Source organism: Corvus brachyrhynchos, unplaced genomic scaffold (genome assembly GCF_000691975.1).
Source record: "Corvus brachyrhynchos isolate BGI_N302 unplaced genomic scaffold, ASM69197v1 scaffold21, whole genome shotgun sequence".
Lineage (NCBI taxonomy): Eukaryota > Metazoa > Chordata > Aves > Passeriformes > Corvidae > Corvus > Corvus brachyrhynchos.
The window spans coordinates 3,529,304-3,552,673 of NW_008236924.1; the positions used below are offsets into that span (position 1 = coordinate 3,529,304).

Sequence of the window (23,370 nt, forward strand, 5' to 3'; positions counted from 1 at the left end):
GACATAGCCTGTACCTTCTTCAAGGCATAATCTGCCTCATCTTTACATGCAAAGCACCTGGAACAGGTCAGCTATTACCATCCAGGGATATTAAAAGTAAGGACACCATTTCTGGATGCCTCTGAGCCCTGAGTATCTGGAGACCGGTAAAGCGTTTTGGGGAAGCATCACAACATGATGACCCTGTTGTTTTTAGGCATCTGTCCTCGCCCAGTGACAAACACAAGACACTGAGGTAGATGAGCTCCCTGTGTGACCCAGCAGGGCCAGTGTGTCCTCACCTCAGCTGGGAACTCTTGGTAGATGACAGACATCAAAACAACCATACATGCCAGGAACCAAGAATTCCTAAATAGGAGTTATTTGCCCTTCTGAATAAATTTTTTAAATGTAAATCTTGAGCAAGACATTAATCTGTGATTTGGACGTGAACCCACCAGCCAAAATCCCAGATCCATCTTCCTCCTCCATTCCAGCATTTAGCAAATTGAGAAATGGAGCAGGACATGAAATTAGTAACTGGACCTTTCTCCCAAGGGGTTTTCAAGTGAATTGGCCTGATACTTAGCAACTGCATTTGCTGTTTGATGTAAATTCTTACATGTCACCTGGGACATGCAGTGGGTTGCACTAAAACCTGAATTAGGGATCTTCAGAATAGTGGGCGGTGCCTGGCCTTCAAAATCCAAAACACATTTGGGCTGAGTGTGTACAACAAGCCTCTTTCTGTGGTTTGCTAATATATTCTAGGCATTCTTGTGTGATACAGCATCATTTCACACTCTTCAGAGTGCCAGGTTACTTTCTTTTTTTAAAAGTGACATTTTATAAGGAGATGTCATTAATCTGAGTCACTAGTTTATTTTTGCATGCTTGAGCTCTGGTTTGTGGTTAGGGAAATGGTGACAATCAGTCATAAATTTGACTTTTACTCTGTGTGAAGAGGACCATTAGGACAGGAATGAAGAAAAATCCCACCAACTGAAGGTAATGACAGCTTTCAGTGAGAACAGAACCCTTAAGGTACCTATATTTTAAAAAACGACCAATAACTTTGTATGCCTCAATTCTGGGCATCCAGATGCTGTTTAATAAGCCTTGGTTTGCAAAAAGAGGGTGCCTACTCATTTTTTAAAAATGAGTCAGAGCTCCAAAATAAGCATTCAAAAACAGAGACTTCCAAAATCAATAACAAACATAAAAAGCAAAATAAAAAACTGTGTCACAGAATTTGATTCAGCAGCAGCAAAAAAAAAAGAAGCAAAAAAACAACAAACCACCAAACCAAAAAATCACCCCCTGTTTTTGTGCTGTACAAAGGTTAAAAAAAAAAAAAAAAAAAGGAAAAAGATGTTTGAGTGCTTCATCTTTTTTCATCTTTTCTTAATATAAAAGAAAAAGAAGTTGTTTCCAGCTGACTCTGTACAGCTGCAGGAATGTTCTTGGCAGGAAAGTGTTTGAAGAAATAGTTCATTTTAAGCAAATATGGTGGAATATTTATAAGAAACTAATTTTGTCTTCACAATCATGTATTTGCCCTGAAAGTCGACTCTCAGAGTCTCAGCACCCCAACAGGAGAGAGAAACAACCGAGGGTTCTTATCAGCAGCGCTGATTTGGAATATTTGCGACCACGCAGGGACACAGAACCTGGGTGAAACCCTCCAAATTCCAGCTCTGTGTGTGTGTGCGCGCACTGCCAGCAGAGCCTGTCTGGCACACAGAATGTTTGCTGGGAGTTGTCTGAGCACATCCAGCATGTGCACCCGATAGACCAGCACTGTTTGTTTGTCGGTTACGAAAGCCCCTTGGAAAAAAAGGCATTAGATGGCCCATTCTGCTTTATTCTAAAAATACCAAGGGCTTTTAAAGTCATTTTTATAAAGTAATATGGGAGGTAAGGATTAATTGAACCTACTGGCTTAGGGTATCTGCATTTCTGCACAAAATTAATGTGACAAATTAAGTTTTTATTTAGTTCTCCCTGGCTGAGAAAGGTTGCAATTATGTTAGAGTGTTTACAGCTAAAATATATGTTTAAATAATAAATACGTGTTTCAGAAACCATTTTAAACCTCCTTTTTTTAACACAGTCAACTCCATTTCAAGCATATAAATATTTCAATTACAAAACTTGAATACATGTAAAATAAATTAAAAATATATTATTTACATTTCAAATTATTTATAACATGCTTTTTGACAGCAACAAATTCACTCTTAAAAGGAACTTTTTTTTTTTTTTTGTCTTTTAACTTTACTTCTGAACTGGGGTAGGATTTATATTTTAAATATCCGTGCAGCTCAGGTATTTACGTGGATTTTGCTATAATAAAGTCTGAGTAATATAGGACCTTTACGATAATTATCTTCACAGCACCTCTCCAAAGAAGGTGACTAATCTTATTACTGTTTTAGAGAAAGGGAATTGAACTTTAAGTAGATTATACGATTTGCCCAAGGTCCCATGCAAAGTCTGTAGCAAAATGATGCTTAATTTCAATATTAGACTTCAACCCCCAAACCACCTGCAATTATAGCTGAAACTGAAGCTAGAAAAATCCACATGAAAATGCTCTGCAAGACTCACTCTTTTTCTTTAGTCTCTGCCTATCTGGTTTTGTTTGGGATTTTCTGCAGCCCAGTTAAAATGATGTTTTCTTTGGATCCATGAAACAACAGGATGAACTTTAAAATTCGTCCAGAATTCAATGACAAAATAACTCGGCCAAGTTTGCTCATAACTGGGCCTTACTGGCAACTCAGGATGAGCCTGCTCCAGTTTTGAAATGGACTCAAATTCAGAGGATTGACAGTTCAATTTTATACTCTATTAAAGTAAAACAAAAATATTCTTCTTGGGTACTGAAAATGCTCTAGACATTTTTAGAAATGGGAAGGCAAATGAAAGAACTTATTTTGTACTTCATAGGTGGCTCGTATGTGTAATTTGAATTATTTATAGATCACTATTATTTAGGGATCACTCAGACAGCTCATGCATTTCTGCACTTGTTTACCATGTTTGTCTCCTTCTTTTAGAAAGAATGTTCTTTTCGCCTATATGATTTTTGACTGCTCTCATAGGTTATGAAATGAGAAGCAATTCTGTAAGGGAGAGACAGTGAAAGAGTTTTCCTCAACACCAGCTTGCAGCCCATTGCAGAATTCCCAGCAGCAGCAGACTGGCTTCGGTCTGGACCCCCTCTAATATTATTAATTTCATGACAAGGCCTTGCAACCATCAGCAACAATGTTTTGACCAGCACTCAGTCTCCTGACATTAGAAATTGAAAATTAATGGCTTCCACTAATAAATAGAATCAAGATTTATAATGAAAGATCCAATTCTGCAGCACCAAAATCAGAGCACTTTCCTCCCAGCCCCTTCACCTTTCCCTGTAAAACGTCTGCAGCCATAATGGCTTCAATACTAACACACAAAATGCTTACACTGGGCCCTGGGGGCACTTTCATGATCACATAAGGGCTTCAGAATAGGGCTCATTTACTATCTCTCCTTTTCTGGAATGCCCTTTCATCCACACTTGTCCTCAAGTGGAAGGATGAGAGAGAGAGAGAGAGAACAGTGAAGGACATTAGAGAATACTCTTCACATGGAAAAAATGCTGCCATATGTGCAGTGGAATCAGTAGGGGGAATGTGGTGGATATAAATTAGGCTACAGTGTTTATTTAATATTTACAGGATGTAAGGTAAAGGAGATCCTCTTGCCATTGGGAAGCGTTGCACAGATATTTCAGGGAGGCTGAGGCTTTTTTCAGTATTAAAATAATGAAAATGACAATTTCTTATTAAACCCCCAAAATGTTTTTGGAAAACCCTAAGTTCAAAATGTTCCTTTCCCTGGAGCTGCCTCCCTGTGCCAGTGGGGAACTCTGCCATGGCTTCTACAACCCTGGCCATGGCCATGGGGGCGGTGCTGCCTGGGTTTTAACTTTCCACAGGTTTTTGGGGAATATCAGGCTCCATGATTAATTATGTGCTGGGAAAAGACAGGTTTTAAGGAGCTGAGAGGAATAACAACAGCAGAAAAATGGATAAGAAATAACGAAAGGGTTCCTGTGAAACTACAGGGGCGCCTGCTAGGTATGAGGAGTCTACTGTGGATACAACACGGTGCATTTGGTTGCTGCTATGAAAATGATACTTATGCTAAGTATCCAGACTTTAGGGATATGTTATTCAGAGGTGCTGAATTTCTGCAATCTCCACCTCATTGAGCTGCAGCTACCAGCAGCCAGTTTCCCTGGAAAGCGGGATCACCTAAACGCTTGTTTCCTATGGGCCCTTGGCTATTGTAGCGCTAAACGCAGAATTATTCAAACAGGCATTTATCCTCCCCTTTCCTTGGAATAAAACCCACTGAGCTAAATTCTGAGCCAGCGAGAGGAGATGCAAATTCCCCTGGCTATAATGCATCCCTGCCACAGGTAAATTTGACTAATTATTTTCATAAAACTGAGTGAGGCAAGGATTCGTGTCTCAACATTTGTTGCTGATTTAGCATGTGGCACAGAGAAAGGACAGGCTGGCTACAAGGAGACAAAGCTATTAGACATTAGCGTTCAGACAACACCTACCTCACTCCAAACCAGCATGGTGCCGAATATGACCTGTAACCCATCAAAGAAATTGTCTCCTATGATGATGACAGTGGCACCTCCTGTAGTCCATCCTTCACTTGGACTGATGGCTTTGATACATGGTGTAGCTGCTTTTCAACACACATGAAAAAGAGAAGTATTCTGCTGTTAGAACTGGATTTTAATGATAGAAGACATGAGAAAAATAAAATAAAAGCTTTCCTATCCCCCCTTACTAACACAAAGATTTCAGCAATCATGCTCTTTCTAGTACATGTGCACGACCTCAAACTCTATATTTGGAAGCATTTTTTTCCTCCATTAATTTCTGTTTGGTTTTATTATCTGCATTGAAAAAAAGAAAAATTTTTTAATCCTACATGAACAAAACAAATCACAGCATGATGGGCAGAGACCAATTGGAAACCAGGACACATCCCTTTTTTTATTGTATATGAAATGTTCAAGACCTGAGTTAATAAAACAATCTCCAGTAAGCTTGCTTTATTATCCATCAGAACCCAAACTCACCAAGGAAACTCCCATAAATATTATGGAAAATATTGGCAAAATAAAAAAGGGTGTAACCCTCAGCATTTCTTTAACTATTCTGCAATCAGACCCAGGTTGTTCAGAATTAAACTATCCTGCTCTGATTAATGCTTTGGCTACTGCAAAAAAAAACCAACACCCCACAAGCAAAACCCACAGCTGCCATCCAGTCATTCCAGTTGTATTGCATCTACAGGAAAAACAAGATATGTGTGCAACACGTTTTGCCATATCCATGGAGTCTCACAGCCACTTTCTTGGCATTGTATCTACTCAGAGCCTCTGAGAGGATGTTGAAAACTCAAGTGCTGCTCAAATCTTGGACCAAGAGCTTCTGGTTTAAGACTATGTAAGCAGAAGCAGCTCAAATATTGGTGGGCTGGGGCAGTATAAACATTCACATATTGATTCTCCTCTTCTGCAGCACCTCAGAATTTAACTGTGCTGAAGCAACAGAAATAACATTACTGTAAAAATAACCTGAATTAGGCAAAAAGCCCTGGGTAACTCTCTGCTGTGGAGGCTCAGGGTGGTCACATCGGTTGATGGAAAGAAGCAACTTCACCCAAAATGCCACCAACTTTTCCTTGCTGATACAGCATCAGGTGAGAATATGGCATTAGACAACATTAGAGAACATTTTAATAAAGAAGGAACCTCAACAATTTCATTACTCATGAAAAACAGGTTCAAGGAGCAGCATAACTCCACCAGCCAACCTCGGAGTTGGAAAGAACAATTCTTTCCTGTAGATATGAACCCAGAGGGAAGAGGCTGCACTGCAAACTCAGGAAGGGCTGCCACTGCCCCCTTTCAGGGTTGCTGGCATTTGTCTGTGAACTGCTACTTGATGGAAAGGCTGATTAAGCTGTTAATTTGGTTTGTAACTTTGAGTATTTGATGATGTACTCAAGGAAGAGCACTCAGGCACTTCCTCAGGTAAGGATTTACTAGGAAGACAGGGATATTAAAGCCACCCATGTGTTAGCACCATCCAGGATAACACCCTTGCCACTCAATGGGGCAGTGTCATGAGTTACTTAATGAGGCACAGCCCCTGTCCTAAATTCTGCTAATTGCAAAGACAGAAAATTAATTCATTCACAGAAGCCTAATTCAAAATGCTCCAGACATAAAGTGCTAAAGAGACCCCATGCATCTTTACGACTCCTTAGTGAAGTTCTGGTTGGTTGGAGCTAATTGCAGGAGTCAGTGTGGCTGCTGGGAAGCTCCTTCCCCCCAGCCCCTGGGCAGGGTGGGCAGGTGGGGAGCTGGGAAGCAGGAGGGAGCTGTAAAGGAAGCAGTTGAGTCACCCTCAGCAGCTCAGTTTCTGTGAGCACTGCCCCAGACTCACACCACTGCTGGTGGCAGGCATGGATGGGGAGCAAACAGACCCCGGCCATACCTACAAAAGGTTGTCAGGCACAAACTTTTCCACTACTTAAGCTGCTGGGGATGCCAGCTCCAGGGAAAAACACAAACAGGCAGAAAAAAAAAATCATTACCCTACTCCAAACTTGGCAGAGCACAGCCATTAACTTTTACATGAGCTAACAAAAGAAACATCCTGACATTACCGTCACGAAAACGTAGCGCGCACACAGAAGTAACTTCAATATGTTTAATTTGGATTCAAGTTACTTGCATAAAACTGTGCATAAAAACCACTGTGATGTCCAAAAGCAAATGCTTTCCCTTCAGCCAAGCTCACAGCAACAGATTTACAGTGAAAGCAGCTTTTCAAAATTCCATCTAGCCCTTTCACAGAATCGAACTTTTTCATAAATAAAAATTAAAATCACTTCCAAATTACACCCTTTCCAGTATTCCCAGTTGATTGTGGACACAAACCCCCCACAATAAAACCCAGAGATAATCAGTTTCCCATGTGTCAGAGAACGAGCTACTTTTCTTAAAGACTACAAGCAACATTTTTTTCCTAAATACCAGTGAATAAAAACTATTTGAGACCATAAGCCATTAACAGAAAACATATGCAGGCTTTGCTGAAAGGGTTGTCAAGCACTGGAAGAGGCTGCCCAGGGAAGTGGTTGAGTCACCATCCCCGGAGGGATTTAAAAGCCATGTAGATGTGGCACTTGGGGACATGGTTTAGTGGTGGGCTTGGCAGTGCTGGGTTTACAGTTGGACTCGATCTTTGAGGTTTTTTCCAACATAAATGATTCTACAATTGAAAATTATAGATTCAAGTAATCTTTACAATGAATGCAAGATACTGTTGGGCAGTTACAGGACCCCACAGAAAAGTTCTTGCTATTTATGTTGTGATGTTCTCTGTGGCCCCTACATTGCACTCAGAGGTTCAAGGTGCTGCCCTGTGCTGCCACATGTATTTGAGTCCGATATTTTATACATGTATTTACTTCACACCAAACACGTGCCAAGTCCCATCCATGGCAGCCAGGGGGACTGAGGCAGACACTCAGGGCTCTGTGCTGAACTGGGGCTGTGAGCTCTTCACTGGGACACTCTCACCTGCAAAGCCACTGTGAGCATGTGTCATTTTATTTAAATATGTAGAAATTGTGCTGAATCAGTGCCTCATCAAAACTGCTGGCAATAGCCCAGGACATCTCCTCTGAGGATAAAAAGTCAGGACTTGGTGGTTTAATAAGCAGGGCAGGATGGTGCCCTTTGCAGGCACAGCCTGAGATGGAGTGAGAGCACTGTGCATTCCCAAAAGACTTCAGGGCATTCTTTTCCCAGGTCACAAAAACCAGAGGGACTCCCCAGCTTTCCCCACACAGCTTCTCTTGTTTTAAAGTGCAAGTGCCCATAAAGATTGGAAGGGCTGCAGGAGGTGCTGCCCAGCCAGAGAAGTGGCCCTGAAGGGCTGCATCCCAAGGAAGACGTGCTGAGGGAGGCATCCAGACTGCTACCTGTTTTTGAGGGCACAAAACATGTTTATACTATGACATATTTGCAACAACCAGTGTCATTCAGGACATTGGTCTGTCTAAAACTTTGCCCTTCCCAGGCTCTTTGCTTGGAGCACCAAGGAGGATGGAATCAGGTCCCGTTTGCAGCATCACCACAGGTAACACTGGGAGGGGGGCAAGGCAATGACCTCAGCTCTATTTATGCCCCTGGTACAAATGTCTGGCCAGCTCAGGCCCTCAGCTCTTCATACTTCTGCTCTTAATCACTTGGCAACTTTCAAAGCACTGTCTGGAAGGTGTTTACTTCTGTGCAACCCTAGGAAAACAGAGCTAGGCAGAATAATCTTTTCACTGGAGGCCTTGATTTTTCTACATTTTGTTTTGGTCAGAAGACAAACCAAAATATAGAAATTTTTTTTTTTCTTTTTTTTTCTTTTTTTTCAGAATGCAAATTTCCAGAATCTCTATCTGGAATTATAACACTTTTCAATACCTCCAAGAAAAACAAGATGTTTTGTTTCAAAATATTATCACTTCTCATGCCCTTCTGTAACCCCAAAGCATCATTTCTGAAATGGTGTTTTTAAAACAAATAGAAAAAAAAGTTACTTAAAATTCATCTTTTTCTGTAGAAGAAGAGTTTTTAGTCAAAATCTGAAGCTTCTCTGGTAACAAAATACAGTGAAGGACTTTAGACCGGTCCTCATCAGGGCAGTGAAGTGTCCCTGATTGATAACATGAACAGACTTTAAGTCCAGGGAAGAATTATAAACAAAAGAAAGAATAATTGCTCATTCCTACATATATGAACTTTTCTGTTGTTGCTGTTGAATGAACAACGGGAAGCCAACTACAGCAAGAACCTGAAGAGTTTGGTAGCCAGCTGTCAGACAGGATTTTCACACTCTTTGGTGTGAGCATGTCACACTCGTGTTTTTTCAGAACAGTTGGGCTGAGGAAAAACCAAACATCCCCCTCCAGCTGCAGCAGGGCCTTGCAGCTCCTCACTGAAGGTGATGTGGCCACATCCTCCACTGGCTCAAACAACCTAATGGTTCTGAGCCTTAATGAGCTGCTCTCCTTCTTTGCATAATATCAGGGCAAATCAGTGCCCACCTCTGACAAGTCCCATCGTGCTGCTCCTGCAGTCCAAGCTCACAGATAGAGATGTCAGAGGCAGGCACTGCAATCCCAAACTTATGGAGGCCAATGGGAATTCTGCCACTGACTTCAAAGCTAAGGTCTCTATTGATAAATGTTAAGGATTTATGAGCAAAGCCTTAATGACTCCGAGGGAAACAACGCTCTTATGAAATCTTTATCTTTTTCTCAGAGTACACATTATTAAAATCTTATCACCTCCCATACAAAGGATGGCAGGTACCAACTCCTGCAGATGGGGAGCAAAATAGGAAAAGTTTTTTGTTGTGTGCTGCATGTGTCGGTGTGTTCCTGTGTTCCCACACCTCACAGCTACTGATATACAGGGGATTTTTCTTCCCTCAAACTGTGACAATAAAATGATTACCCCGCCACAGTTTAGCATAATGGTTCAGAAATGCTCATGGCATATTGCAGAGTTAAAGTGGAAATTATTAGGTAGCTCTTCTTTGTTATAATAATGATCACTCCACAAATAAAAGCTCTTCTCCCAAAGGTACTGCAAGGCACAAAATGCTAATTCTGAAGATTATGTGTGCGCTTTTATTAAATATTACTCTGCCCTGTCTGTTTGAGGGCTTCACTGCTCTGATTGTTTTATGAGTGCCATGTTAATGTCAGCCCCATCTTGCTAGCAGCAGGCACACATTTTAGCTTTTGTATGAGAGTTGATCAAAGGCCACGTGCTGAGGGAATTGCTGAGAAAACACGGACAAGCGATAAAAATCTAACAGATTAATTGGTTTAAATTTCATTTCAGGGCGTTGAACTTTGGCTCAGGACACAAGTACTACACTACCAGTCAGGGCCTAATTACCACATTTCCAATTTGCCTCTGAACAATGCTTGGCAGGGAGAATAATAACAGTACTAATAATACTAATAACAATAATAATAATAACTAAACAACAGCATTAATGTCTCCTCTTAACTTCTTGTACACGTCTAACAACTAACTTAGTGTGCAGGCAATTGCAGTAGGAAATTCCTCTCCCCCACACCACCACCCACCTGCCTCCTGAGCATTTCTACCTGCCTCAAACAACACCTGGTGACAGAAGCAATAACAGATGCCCTCAGGAGCATCTGAATTTACAGAATCAATAATCTACCAACTCCAGCTCCTCACAACCACACACTGGACATTTCATACTCTTAATTAGGGACCTGCATTTCTAAACAGAGATAGCTTTTTATCCTCCAACAGAAATGATCTGTTCCACTGATAGAAAACAGAGGCCAGAGGGAAAAAAAACATATTTACCACAAAGTTTATGGGTGGCCTTGGAATAAGGGTTAATTGAGCTTAGAGGTAAATGTTCACTGAGGTGAATTAGTGGGATGCACAGCTATCAGCAGGGCTCTGGGACTGCTCTTATTTAGTTTCTGAAATGTATTTGCTCTATGATTAATATCCAGTTTGTGCTGGTGACTGTAAGAATGACCTCGCCTGCAGTTTTTATCATGAAGTGTGGTTTCATCTTCTATTATTCCATAGATGAGGCTCTTGACAACAGTTGCTGCATCACAACAGGAGTTTAAATGATAGGGCACACGTTTTTATTTTTCTTTCTCTAAGAGTATTGTGACACGCAAGGACACTTGCATAAAGGCAGTTAAAACTGGGAATTAAGAGGAACAGGGAATTTATGTCTCATCTTAGAGGAAGTACTGAAAATATCTGGAATTTAATTTAATTTTCCCCTTTTTTTTCCCTGGGTAAAACCTAATTCCGGGCTAAATAAATAAATGAGCCACAGATTAACCCCACAGTTTATGGGTCTGATCCTGCAACCCATTAAACGCTTTCACTAAACTACTGATTTTTCACAAATCAGTTTTAAGCACTCAAAACCATGACTTATTGAAGTTGTGATTCAACAAACCACTCAAATAAGTGATTAAAAACCCTGCTGAAGAAGTTGCAGGATAAGTAACTCGATTTTTAAAGGTAGCTGGGTAGTGTCCTGTGAAAAGCTCCCAAGATCTGGGCAGTGGATACAGAACTGGGGCTTCCCATTTCAAAACAGCCTTGGGTCACGTGTGGACCCCCCTGTGCAGGGCAAGGCTCACCCAGCCTCACACGAGGACCAGCAGCAGCACAGCCAACACAGCAATGCCAACACCTTGGCCTCAGGACTCAGTAATAATTCTGGGATTTTTTTCCAATTTGAAAGAATGAGCCAAATAATTTTTAAGGAGTTGAGCTGGCCTGTTTCATTGAGGGGGAGATTGTTTGGGGTTTGGATGGTTTTGTTTTCCCCTAAATAATACCCTCATTCCTGAGAAGCAGGAATTGTCAATCTGCTCACTGCTCTGAGTGTGCTGAGAGGGTGAACCCCAAAAATTCTGTCTGCCCAGGGAATGGTTGTGGGCTATTGCTGGAGCTGCATCCAGCACAAGCAGCTGAAAGCAGCTGAAGTTTATGAAACCAGCCTGGATGGGGAAAAGTCCTCAGGACCAGCCCAAAGGGATTAAATCTTCACTCTTGAGCTAAACAATGTGTTTGCTGCTTATCTCGGTGAAGTGATGATCTTCCTGCTTTCCTTTTGCGTATCAAGCCGGCTCTGTCTCCCATTCTCTGCGGACAATGAGCAGCTGCTGTGCAGGAAACAGGGTAGCAGAGGTTTCCCTCTCGAGCAGATAACTCATGCAGCTTTGTGCAACACAGGCACGAGGATGTGATGCCCTGCTCCCCCTTCCCCAGCCCTCTCCTTCACGGCACCTCGATTTTTGGGGGTTAGCATATGCAAGCCTTAAAGATTACAGCACCCTGCCAAAAATGGCAACCTCCTCCCGGTCCTTCATGACATCTGCACTGGGTGAAATCACTGAACCAAAAATACACGCACCGTGCAATCCCTCCAGGTTGGGGGAAGGGAAGGGAAGGGAAGGGAAGGGAAGGGAAGGGAAGGTTGCCTTTATTTCTGTTTTCCAGTAGTGAAATTAAAGGTCTTGGCGTTGATTTTCTGCTGAACATTTTGGATGCTCGGTTCCCATTAATGGGAAATGAAAATGTAAATTACCTGGGATAATACTCCACCTACAATCAATACTTAAACCAGTGTTTCTCTTTTATCCTGATGCCTCAGCTAGCAAAGTTACATTTCATGGAGTTCTCTCTGTTTCTCTTTTCTTAATGATTTCCAAAGCTCTCAGTTGTTGATCAGTGCCTGAAAAATGACTGCATGGAAAAAGGAGGCAATCCAGAATAATGAGAGACCTGTTACAACAAAAATCTGCTCCTTATTTTATTTACAACATTTCCATAAAATAATAATTTAGTTATCTCTGTATGATTGCAAGAAATGTATTTTCACTCATTCTCATAAACCCTTTCACATCACAGAGGAAGTTCTGGGAGTTCCTTTGCTTATTTGGGTTATTTTTTTGTTTTACTTTAGGACCTACCTCCTGCTTTCCAAAAATTAATAAAACAGTCAGAGTCCTTAATATCTCCCTGAAAGTCAGTAAAACTTGGCCTCTAAAGAGAGGTCTGCCATCTTTGTTTGGCAAATAATAAATTCCCCAAGAAAAATGCAATGTTGCAAACCCACTTAAAATTATGTTAAATTAAGTTCAGCCTAAACATTAAAATATATATAAACAATACATGTATTATTATTCTTGAAATATATATCTGCACTCCCTCTAAATATACATATTTCAAGAAGCCTAACAACTTTATTGTGAATTTTTTGATGTGCTGCTCTGATTTTTTTCATTCCTAGGAAATTTTGCACAGGCTTTAAGCTACAATTTTTACATTCTTTATTTATTTCTGCAGAATTGCAGGGCTTTCATTTTAAGTCAGCATGAAGAAACTGCTGTGGGTGGCTTTGGTCAAACGTTGCTCCCTGCCTAAACTGGTGCAGCCCGTCAGCTTCAGCACTCCCTGTGCTCTTGAGCAGCTCAGGTGCACAGGGATGCACACACTGGATCAGACATCCAAGAATATTGCACAGGGCCTTTCAAATATTGGCAGCACCTCCAGCTCCACAACTGGGGATACATGTGCTCAGACCCCACCACCAAAGCAGTGACTGCTCTGCTACCCCAGGGATGCACAGATACATTTTGACCTCCAAGCGAGATAAATGCTTTACCATTCAGCAGTGCACCTCTATTCCTTTACTCCTTCCTCCACCCCATGGTGCCACTTGCAAATGTGCAGGAACAGTGTGTGATAGGCAAAGGCAACAAACACCATGTAGGGGACTGAGGTGTGACACAAGGATGGGATTGTTGTATCTGAGTATGTGCTCTAAAAGTTCTGTTAATAAAACAGTGGAAAAAAAATCCTATCTGCCTGTCCCATTTCAATTTCAGTGGCTTTCCACTATCAACTTCCCTGATGAAGTTATGGAGCCCAGCTAAGTCACTATGACTATTTTAAAAACAATAGGCATGTCCAGAAAGGAGACTGCATCTGGTTAAGTGCACTCAAGTTTAAAAATAGTTGTACTGATGCAATTTCTGGGTGAGGATGGAGACAACCTTGCGAATGGAAGCCCAAAATGTGTACTATAAATCAGCCCTAAAAGTTTGTCAAAACAAACATCACTGCATAGCTTGCATACTCCAAAATATACTTAATTTAACTGACTGGTCCTTTGTGATCCAACAAAGAATTCTGTATTTGCTAAATGTTAACCCTCTGCTTTATTGCTTTGCTGAACCCAACCTAACAGAAGGGCAGGTGGGTGCAATTTCCAAATTCCTGGTTTGTTTTACCACCAACCCTGGTCCTGTTTTCTCACTTTCATTTTCCATCAGTAACTTAACAAAACAGTAAATCCCTCATAATAAATCTCCCTAGAGTCAGAACACAGGACCAGATAAAATCCTGTAAGGTGTAAGAGCATCCAGAGCACAACAGGGCTGAGCCTTGATGCTCCAGGATCCACTGGTACATTATGGCCACACCACACCACAAGGTTTAATCAGTGATATACAGAAACTATTCTAGATGAAACACAGAGTTCTATCCATGTCTAAATTCTCACTGCCAAACTAAATACTAGTATCAACTACCTTTTATTACATCTTTCACTATCACAAAGGAAAAAACAGAACCCCACATCCCTCAAATTAACCCCTCCCCACTACATTACACAGCGCAACAATCAGAAATCCACCTGAGATGGATATTACAGCAAACAACGAATTTATTTTCCTGATAAAAACAAGATCCAAGTAATACTAATTTTTAGCTGGGGTCTCTTTGCTCAGCAGAATTGAGAAAGTCTGCCCACAACAGAGAGCTCGCAGTAATCGTCTTTCAGAAACAAGAACAACCCATGCAGAAACACAAAGCAGTTCTGCCAGGGACAGGGAGTGCCTGTAATCCAGTTTCTTCAAGGGAAATTCAAGTACCCTAAGAGTTCTTATTCCTCATCTGATTTCTCTCACAAATCACAGGCTCTCTAATGCAATTTTCTGGAGTCTGAGAATCATAAAGTCAAATATGAACAAGTCTGGTGGAAAATCTGTGACGCTAATCTTGGCCTACGTTGTACTTTTAACAGGCACTGAATTTGTGCACCGGATTATCCAGATGGCCATACAGGAATCATCCTGATAGGATTAAACCTTTGTGCTGAACTCTGCTCCATCTGCTCTGGGAGGTTTGCCTATCGCTATCGGAATATGAATGCTCAGCCTATGCTCAACACCACGACTGAAAGCGCCCGTGTACCCCCCCCCCACACACACATACATGTGCACACACAGCTCCCTGAGTGCTTAATTAGTAATGTGAGACGAAGTTACCCCCAAGTTTACCACTAAAGAAACATACTGGTTTTATTACTCGTTTGAAGAACAAAGTGCGCTATATCTAAATTCAAACAAAAGAGCATTTTTGTTGTTGTTCTGGGACTTGTTCAATTCATTAAACCATAATACTGCCATAAATTTATAGATGAAGGCATGACTAAACATAAAGCAGCAAGGCTCTTCATCTTTGAAATCTATTAGTGTATGAGGATGTATGACACAGTCGCACTTTGAAGATGTCATGGTTAAATATTTCAGATTATAAAACAGCCAGCAACAAAACACATGCGTGCACACAGCACTGGTAGCTGCTCTTTGCAGCTCAATCTAGTCACAGCCCAAGAACAAAAAAGTAATAATCACTCCCAGTAAAAGAAAAGCTTATTCCCATTAATGTTTCTTTCTGCTTTTATTATCTATTAATGACAGTCTCCTGCACTCATTGTTGCAGCCTGCCAGATGCAGCAAAGATCCATATTCATCATGTGCAAAAATTGTGCTCGGGCTGTCTCTGTGACAGGTTATGTAGAGCTGCCAACAGAGGGACCAAGGTCTGATGCACGGCCTCGGGTTTCCAGGCCCTGGGCCAAGGGGAAAGGTAGGGAATCTGGCTCTCCTGCAGGAAAAGCATCCCAGTGCTCAGAAGGTTTAACTAAATTTCTGTCCTGGCCAGAAATACACTGTGAACTAATGAAGAGCTGGGATGGAAAGGGTGGATATGCAAATTAATTATTATTGTTATATTATTATTAGATAATGAATAATAATAGTAAAAATAATCTTTTTATTATTGTTAGTAGATTCAGCAATGCAATATAATCCTCAGCCCCTGTTTGTGATGGCAGTGGGACAGTGGTGGAGGCGACATAACCTGCACTGCATTTCAAGCAGCAGCCACGACTGCATTGCACAGACTGAGACCCCCTTGTCTCTGCTGTGCTGTGTCTTTCAGACTGTTCCTTCCTCTGTTCTTTGTGCTGCTCCAAGTGCAGGGTCAGGCACCCCCTCACAGCCATTTAGGCTTTACTTGCAAAAACATAAGCATAAAATTATATTTATAGTTCATAGTATCTGTCCAGCAATGACACCACATAAAACCAGCACGCTGAAAATCTGAGTGAATACTTTGGACTCGAGCCTACAAATGCTTAGAGAAGTTGTTCTTTCAATGTCTCTGATAAAGTCATGCTAGGTTTTTATTTATTTATTTAGGGCCGCATTCAGACCACCTACCTCAGGCATTGCAGCCTGTCAAATGTCAGACTCCAGCTCTGGCTGGGTGAGTAAGTCTGCCTAAATTAGGGTCCTCTTTCTGCTGTACAATAAGCAGAAATGGGAAGACACCTCTGGAAGCCTGGAGACCCAGGGAGTTCCGTGCTGGCTCAGGAAAGTACCAAGGGATCTCGGCAAGACGATATCATAGGTAGGGAGCAGCCAGAAGCAACCTCATAAAAAATATTTGGCAGCTGATACTGAGCAGGGACCTGACTCTGGGCTTTTGTGCAGGCACCTCTGCTCAGGCTCAGGGCTGAAGGAGGAGGCAGCACTCACCATCACCTTCAGGATCAGGCAGCACTCACCATCATCCCAGGAAAAGAGTAATTTTCCCCAAAGGGCCCCTAATCACAGTAGCTTTACCTTTCAGTGTCTCAGAGAGCCAAACATGGTCAGAAGTATTTCTTTCCTCCCCTCTTGTTCTCCTCAAAGATCCCACGGAGTTGAGTGATGCTCTCACCTGAACATCCTGCAGGAAAGTGCTGTGACTTCAAACCCAACCCATGAACTGCATAATGCTGCAGCTGGAAAGACGAGCAGTGCTGTGGTCAGGCAGAATTTGCTCCGAGTGCTAGCCTTCCCTCTGGGCATGGATCAGGTAACACCAAACCTATGAATTCCATATGCAAGCCGGCTTTTCAGGAAACAGCAACATGAGCTGTCTGTTCAGCCACCAGCAGCAGGGGAGAGATCCAGCACTCTGGTGCCATTTCACAACACAGAAGGGACCTCTGTGGGAAAAGCACTTTGCTTTTTCATGGGATAGATACAGAACCTCTGAGAAAGCTGCTACAAAACCATAATGATATGGTATTAACCAAACATAATTAATTCTGAACTGCCTTACACTCCCAGTGCTAACAGGCACTTCAACAGTAGTACACCAAACAGCACACAGGTTCCTGCAGTACTTGGGACCAGATTTTTGGGAGCATCCACCAATCCAGTGGTTGCAGTAAGCAACTAATGGAATTTTCAAAGCGCCTGGCAGACAGGCATAGAAATTCTGTCGCCAGAGTTTTAAGAATCCCACTAAACACCGACCTGCAGCTTTAGGCACCTTGGTGCTTTGAGAGTTTGGCTTTAGGTACAAGAATCTCCAAATAGGGATACCTACGTTCTTGGGTGACCACTTGCCTCACAAAAAATGGATCAGAAGTTCAGAAAATCCTAAACATTCACATCATGAAGGGCAGCACCTCGTTAAGCGTTTCGCTGTGGCCGTTGTGTCTTGCACATCTAAATGTTTGAATTACTTTTGAGAAGTAAGTTTAAACTTCTGAATTTCTGACAAGGTTTTCATAAAACTTTATTCTTGATCTTTTTAATAAACTTCCGAAGCCCTTTCGCTTTGCTCAGTGAGGTCATAAACCAGCACTGCTTATATTACAGTCATTTTCACGCTAAGGATTTGTTTTGTCACAAAGAGAACTATAAATTCATGGAATGAAGGTGGAAAGCAGAAAGGACTAATTGTGACACACAAAGCTTTCTGGTTATGCTCAGCAAACAGTTTGGGCTAAGATTTTAAAAAACACTTTATGAAGTTGTACTACTGGCTTTAATGAAAGCACACTTTTTGCAATGCCAGACACTCCCAAAAATCTTGTACTCTGGATTTGGGCCAAACACAAAGCCTTTCTTCATTCCACTATTAATTATTAGTAGCTTATTTTTATTTTTTACTACTAAACATTAGTAGCTTTCAAATAGCAAACCAGATTAGAATAACCACTCCAAACATCCCACCCTGGTGGGCTCCATTTTCTGCATCAGTACTCTGGTTTATGCTATTAACTCATTTCCTTGGATGTGGAGGAGCTTTGTCAAATACTCATTTTTCTGAGGAAACACTTGGCAGACAGAGACTTGAATGCTCACACCAATCCTCTCTCAGTTCAGTGACAAGATGAGTTCATTATTTGTGAAGTTTTCTAAACTGAATATTCTAAATGACAGTTTTGTGGAAAATTTTCACCTAAACAAAACTTTAATCTTGAGACTGTTATCACTGAGATGATTCACAGCTTTGGACATAAGTTTCGTGGGAGCAAAGACCTTTCATAACTACTGATTTCTCTGGGATATTTCAGTACTGGGGTGCTCAACATGAAACATTTGGAAGTGTCCAAATACCTGCAAATGGCTGTGAACACCATTCTTTGATAATCATGACATTTTGTAACATCCAGATGAATTCTAAAAAAAACAAACCACTAATTCTTGGCCTTCAACTTCCAAACCCCAATTCACAAAATTATTTTCCTTCATACTCTGCCCAAACCAGCAGGGGAACAGAGTGAAAAAAAAATATTTTCCCAACATAACACCAAAAAAGCCATCCTATAATGAAGAAGCTAAGTTAGAGGAATTTGTTCAGAAATAATATTAAACATACTACAATAACACAATGTGTTGTCATTTCCTCTGTGCCCATTTTGGAAGGTTGGAAAATCAATGCCTAAATGGCAAAACTTCACTGCCATAGTGCAGTATCTCTCAAATATTTCTACAATCCTGAAGTCATTCTTCTCCCCTATGATGCCATTGTATTTGTGACATGGTGGCCAGCAAAGCAAATTGAAATGTAATGAATACTCATTAGCCATGAATATTCATTTCCTATTTGAGTCTGCTGAATGTTCTCCTGGTACCTGTGAAGTTTCTGTCAAACAGGGGAGCGAAGCTTTTTTTACTTGCATGACTGTATTTCAGCTCCTCTGAGGTCTGGAGAGAAACCTCAGACCTCCAGCAAATGGCTGGTCAAACTCTCCAAATAAGAGTCAATTCTTATGGTGGTTGGAGAATTTCCATCTGAACTTTCCTCCCTTATGGGTCTGCTGTAACAAAACAGTTTTTTATGTGCAAATATGTATCAAAATTCAATTGCAGTTTTCTCCTTGTTTTCTTCTTTCTGCAATTTTGGGAGCGCAATTCTGAAAGTTCCTCAGGGAAATTCACAAAATGCTCTCTATCTTCATCCAGGTACTATTTTTCCATGAATTCATTGCATCCTCATAGCAATAGAGGGTAACAACACATCAGAGCTTGATGTCACTTAGATATTCTGGGGGAGCAGCTGTTTGGGGGTATTTTATTTATTTATTTATTTATTTGAAAAACATAAAGGGCAGCTGCTCGTGGGTAGAAACTGATACATCTTATCTTTTTTAAACTGAGGTGTTTCCCATTCCCAGTTTTCCTTTCTCAATTAAACATGACCCTAAATCCCTGATAAGCAACAGCGAAGCAGGAATCCTTTCTAAAAGTGGCAATTGGGGTACCCAAACTTGACTTTTCCAGAAGTATTTCCATGGATATTATGCAACAGCAATCACTTCATTAATGACTAGAATACCTCAAATGGTATCTCCTAAGTCTCCTGCAGAAGTGTTAGCACAAATAGGTTACACAATAATGTTTAAAAACAAAAAAAAACCCACAAACTCCAACCTCCAACTTCATGCAATAGCTACATTCTAATGGCAGAACTGGAATTCTGGAATCTCCTCGCCTAAACCAACCATTAAAAACCCATCTTTGTCATTCAAATCTTGTTTTCATTTAGCCTCAGACTAAAAATAAATTTTGAAAGATCAGAATTGCTGCAGGCAGATATTCCAAGCTTTTGAGTACCTCTCCATAATGGATGATTTATGACCCAGACAAACAGAAACAAAAGATTTTCTGGTTTTCGTTTGGCGTGACTGGCTGTGAGAAGGGCAGCTCCACCTACCCACCCACCCAGCTCTTGTGCAACTCTCAGTAACATCCAAGGAGGAATAAGGGATCTGGGCCTGCAAACAGCGACTCTGCTCTGGTGAAGATTAAAAAAGAAAGACATCAGCAAAATTAAGTGCGGCACAATTTAGTTAACTCAGTTTTGGTTACCTAAATTGGAGCTGTGCAAATCCTAGCTCTGCCATGTTTTGCTGATCTGACAAATCCCAAGATTTCACTCCTGAAAAGACCATTTTGATCACTCAGCCTGACAATTCTGCATAGCACCCACCAGAGAACCTCACCCAGCAATTCCCATGTGAGGAATTACTCAAACCTTAGCCTCTCCCCGGCCTGGCATACATTTTTTGGGAAAATATCACATCCTTACTCAACATTTGCAGCCCACAGAGAACTTGCCACAGTACTGGAAACTTACTTCAGTGCTTCCCAGAGTTTAAATCTTGTTGGGATCATCATGAGTCTTTATCTACCAATTCTCTCAAGTAAAGCATCTTAACTCTCTGGCCATGTTTTGTTCTTCAGAGGGACAGATGCTCTAACTCCACCCAAGTCCACATTCTGAACTAATCCAGTCCTGGTGTTCTCACTTGTTTTAGAAGTTCCATCTGATTATGAGAAAAAAATTTGTTTTGAGGGTGACAGAGCACTGGACCAGGCTGCCCAGAGAGGTTGTGGAGTCTCTGGAGATATTCAAAACCTGACTGGATGGGATGATGTGTGACCTGCTCCAGGTGAACCTGCTCTAGCAGGGGGTTGGACTGGATGATCTCCAGAGGTCCCTTCCAGCCCCAACCATTCCCTCATTTTGTGGAACAGAGTAAGTCCACAGGGTAGCAAAAAGGTTAATATTACACACTCAGTGAGGTCAAGCTCCAAGAACACATAACAAGCCATTATGTTAAAAATTGCCTGAATTTATGAGTCACTGCATTTATGAAGGAACCGATATGAAAAAGACAACTTGGCAAAAATAAAGAAAATTATTTCCAGCTTGAAGTTTTGCAATCCTTCAGTATATCAAGGCTCACTTACTGTTATTACTATCCATGTTGTGCAATGTTCTGAAAGTCACATTTTTTTCCCCTGTGTATGCATAGAGATGTCCAACAACCCAAGGTATTCTTCCTTCATAGAAAATAAATTAGAAAGCAGACATAACTCAGAATAACATACAAGATCCCCTCAAGTAGAGTGGTAGAATCCCAATATTTTTTTTCAATATTTCCCTTCTAAATAATAAATCAAGCCCACTGCATTTCTCTATATGGAATGATATGATGCAGAAAAAGTGTGTGTGTTTGTATTTTTCATATAATCACAAAAACATTATTAAGCTCAGCACTAAACCATAACAGGTGCTTCCACCCATGGAGGAAACAAGTCAAACTTTAATGTTTCTTTGTTTAAACCAAGCTAGTGTTTTAATGCAGTAGTCCCTAACTTTGATGAATAACCTGAACCTATACCAACTAAGGGTAAAATGTACAAAGTTTTGAAGATTAACCTGTCTCAACTTGCTAAAATTTTTGCTTCAGTCAGTATTCTGTCTTGGAGTAACAATTTCATCAGCCAGAGATAGGCATCACCAAGGAATTCAGTGTTAAAATGGTTAAAATGGTGCTGATAGGTGCATCCCCGTCACAACTCTACACACTGCCCAAAATTTAGTGGTTAAAGTTGTGCCAAAGCTACTTAGGGCACAAGAAGGAGGTCACTAGGTCAGATTTCTGAGCCTCTTTCAGGAATCACCCACCACATGCAACTAAATTCACAGTATTCAATGTCTGTGCTCAACAATTCTGTTACAGTCAGACTAGAAATGAGACCTAAGGGCAGTCAGTCTCAAAGCTTTATTTTATATATTATGCTCTCCAAATAGTTTACAAGGTGGGGGGAAATTTTTCCATTTTTAATAATCTAAACAGAAAATACCTAATTCATTAAGGCACAGCCTAGAAATCATTTTTGCTTTCAAATCTGAGGACTCAGTAGAAAATCTGTGATTGTGCAGTCACCGAGAGCTCTCAGATGGCCTGGGATGGGCAGGATTGGCAAGAAAAGCTCTTTAAATGCCCCACTGCTGACAAGAGGATCTACCTGTCATGTCCAGCTGAGGCACAGCCACTACTACTTTTTATTTCCTGTGGGAAGTTTTGCACCTGCAGACAAACGGTTGGAGTCACTCATTGCTGTCACGAGCTAAAACAACATTGTAAAAGCTTGACTGTCTCAGGTACCACAATAGAGTGATCAAATAATCCAGCCATCCACTATCCTCTCCAGTTTAAGGCAACCACTAGTAATGGTTTTGCTACATAATGACCTATTTTAGATATATATACACACAGATTTATGTATATTTCATCTTAAAATAACAGCAGGGCATTGCTTTGGAATCATGGTTATCTCCACTTCCACCTGCAAACCCTGACATCACTCCTTATCATTTGTGTCTATTTCTACCCTGCATCTTTCATCTGCTGCTGCTGTTGAGCTGACTCAGAACCAAATCGTCAGCAAACCTCACTGTCACCTAATTCTTCAGTGCTTTCCTATGGAGGAGGAAGGAAAAGAAAAAAGAAATAAAACTGTCCCTTTAAAAACCCCAGCATTTAAGCTGCTTGTCAGTCGTCTTCCTGACAAGGCCACTTGAATGTATTCAGGAATATTTGCATAAATGCTCACAGTGAGTTCACCGTGGCAGCTAGTGCTAATGGTACATAAAGTAATTTAGTCACTTCTCTTAGGCATCCTGTCAGGGTGATAAGCACCCCCTCTTTGCCTTGTTGCATATTAGATCATTAGATAATAAAGTGTTAGAGCATGCAAACTGACAGGGTCTCAGGGACTATCATTTTTCGAGGGCATTGCATTCTGCCAGTGAGGAAAAATAATAGAGAAACTGATGCTGCAATTGGCTTTACATTCTTGTAAAGACATTAAAAAGATTTGGGGAGAAAAAAGATTTTTTACTTTGCAATGATATGAGAGTTTTAACTGGAAACTTTGCAGCAGTGGATTTATTGCTGGTAAATTCGAAAAGAGTTGTTACAAGTCCTGCCAGAACTCTCCCATTCTATAAGTTCATCACTCAAATTTCATTGGAAAAATTTTGCTTTTAAAATTGACACCCCGGGATGAACTACAAGCAGAAATACATCCTACTGACTGGGGCCTGTTGGCTCTCAACTATACATCTTGCTATATATATATAATTTGGAAAGGTCAACCACACCGGCTTTCTGGTTTACCATAAATATAAAACCAGTGAGGATCCAACTATTTGTGAATGAAAAAGTGATAATTATTGAAAACCACAGATTACTGTGGCTTACCCTATTTATACCACACAGA

General features: G+C 41.0%; 1 protein-coding gene across 6 annotated transcripts in view; it reads right to left on the bottom strand.

The window, feature by feature from the left end:
• Nucleotides 1-23,370, bottom strand: part of EBF1 (early B-cell factor 1) — a 261,012-nt gene that overhangs the window by 65,017 nt on the left and 172,625 nt on the right. For 3 of the 6 annotated variants that reach the window (XM_017728154.1, XM_017728152.1, XM_017728150.1), the window contains exon 5: nucleotides 4,604-4,734. In XM_017728154.1, the coding sequence (XP_017583643.1) occupies nucleotides 4,604-4,734 (131 nt within the window). Of the gene's footprint in view, nucleotides 1-4,603; nucleotides 4,738-23,370 lie in introns of all 6 variants that reach the window. The other 3 variants (XM_017728151.1, XM_017728153.1, XM_017728149.1) reach the window with 1 other exon arrangement.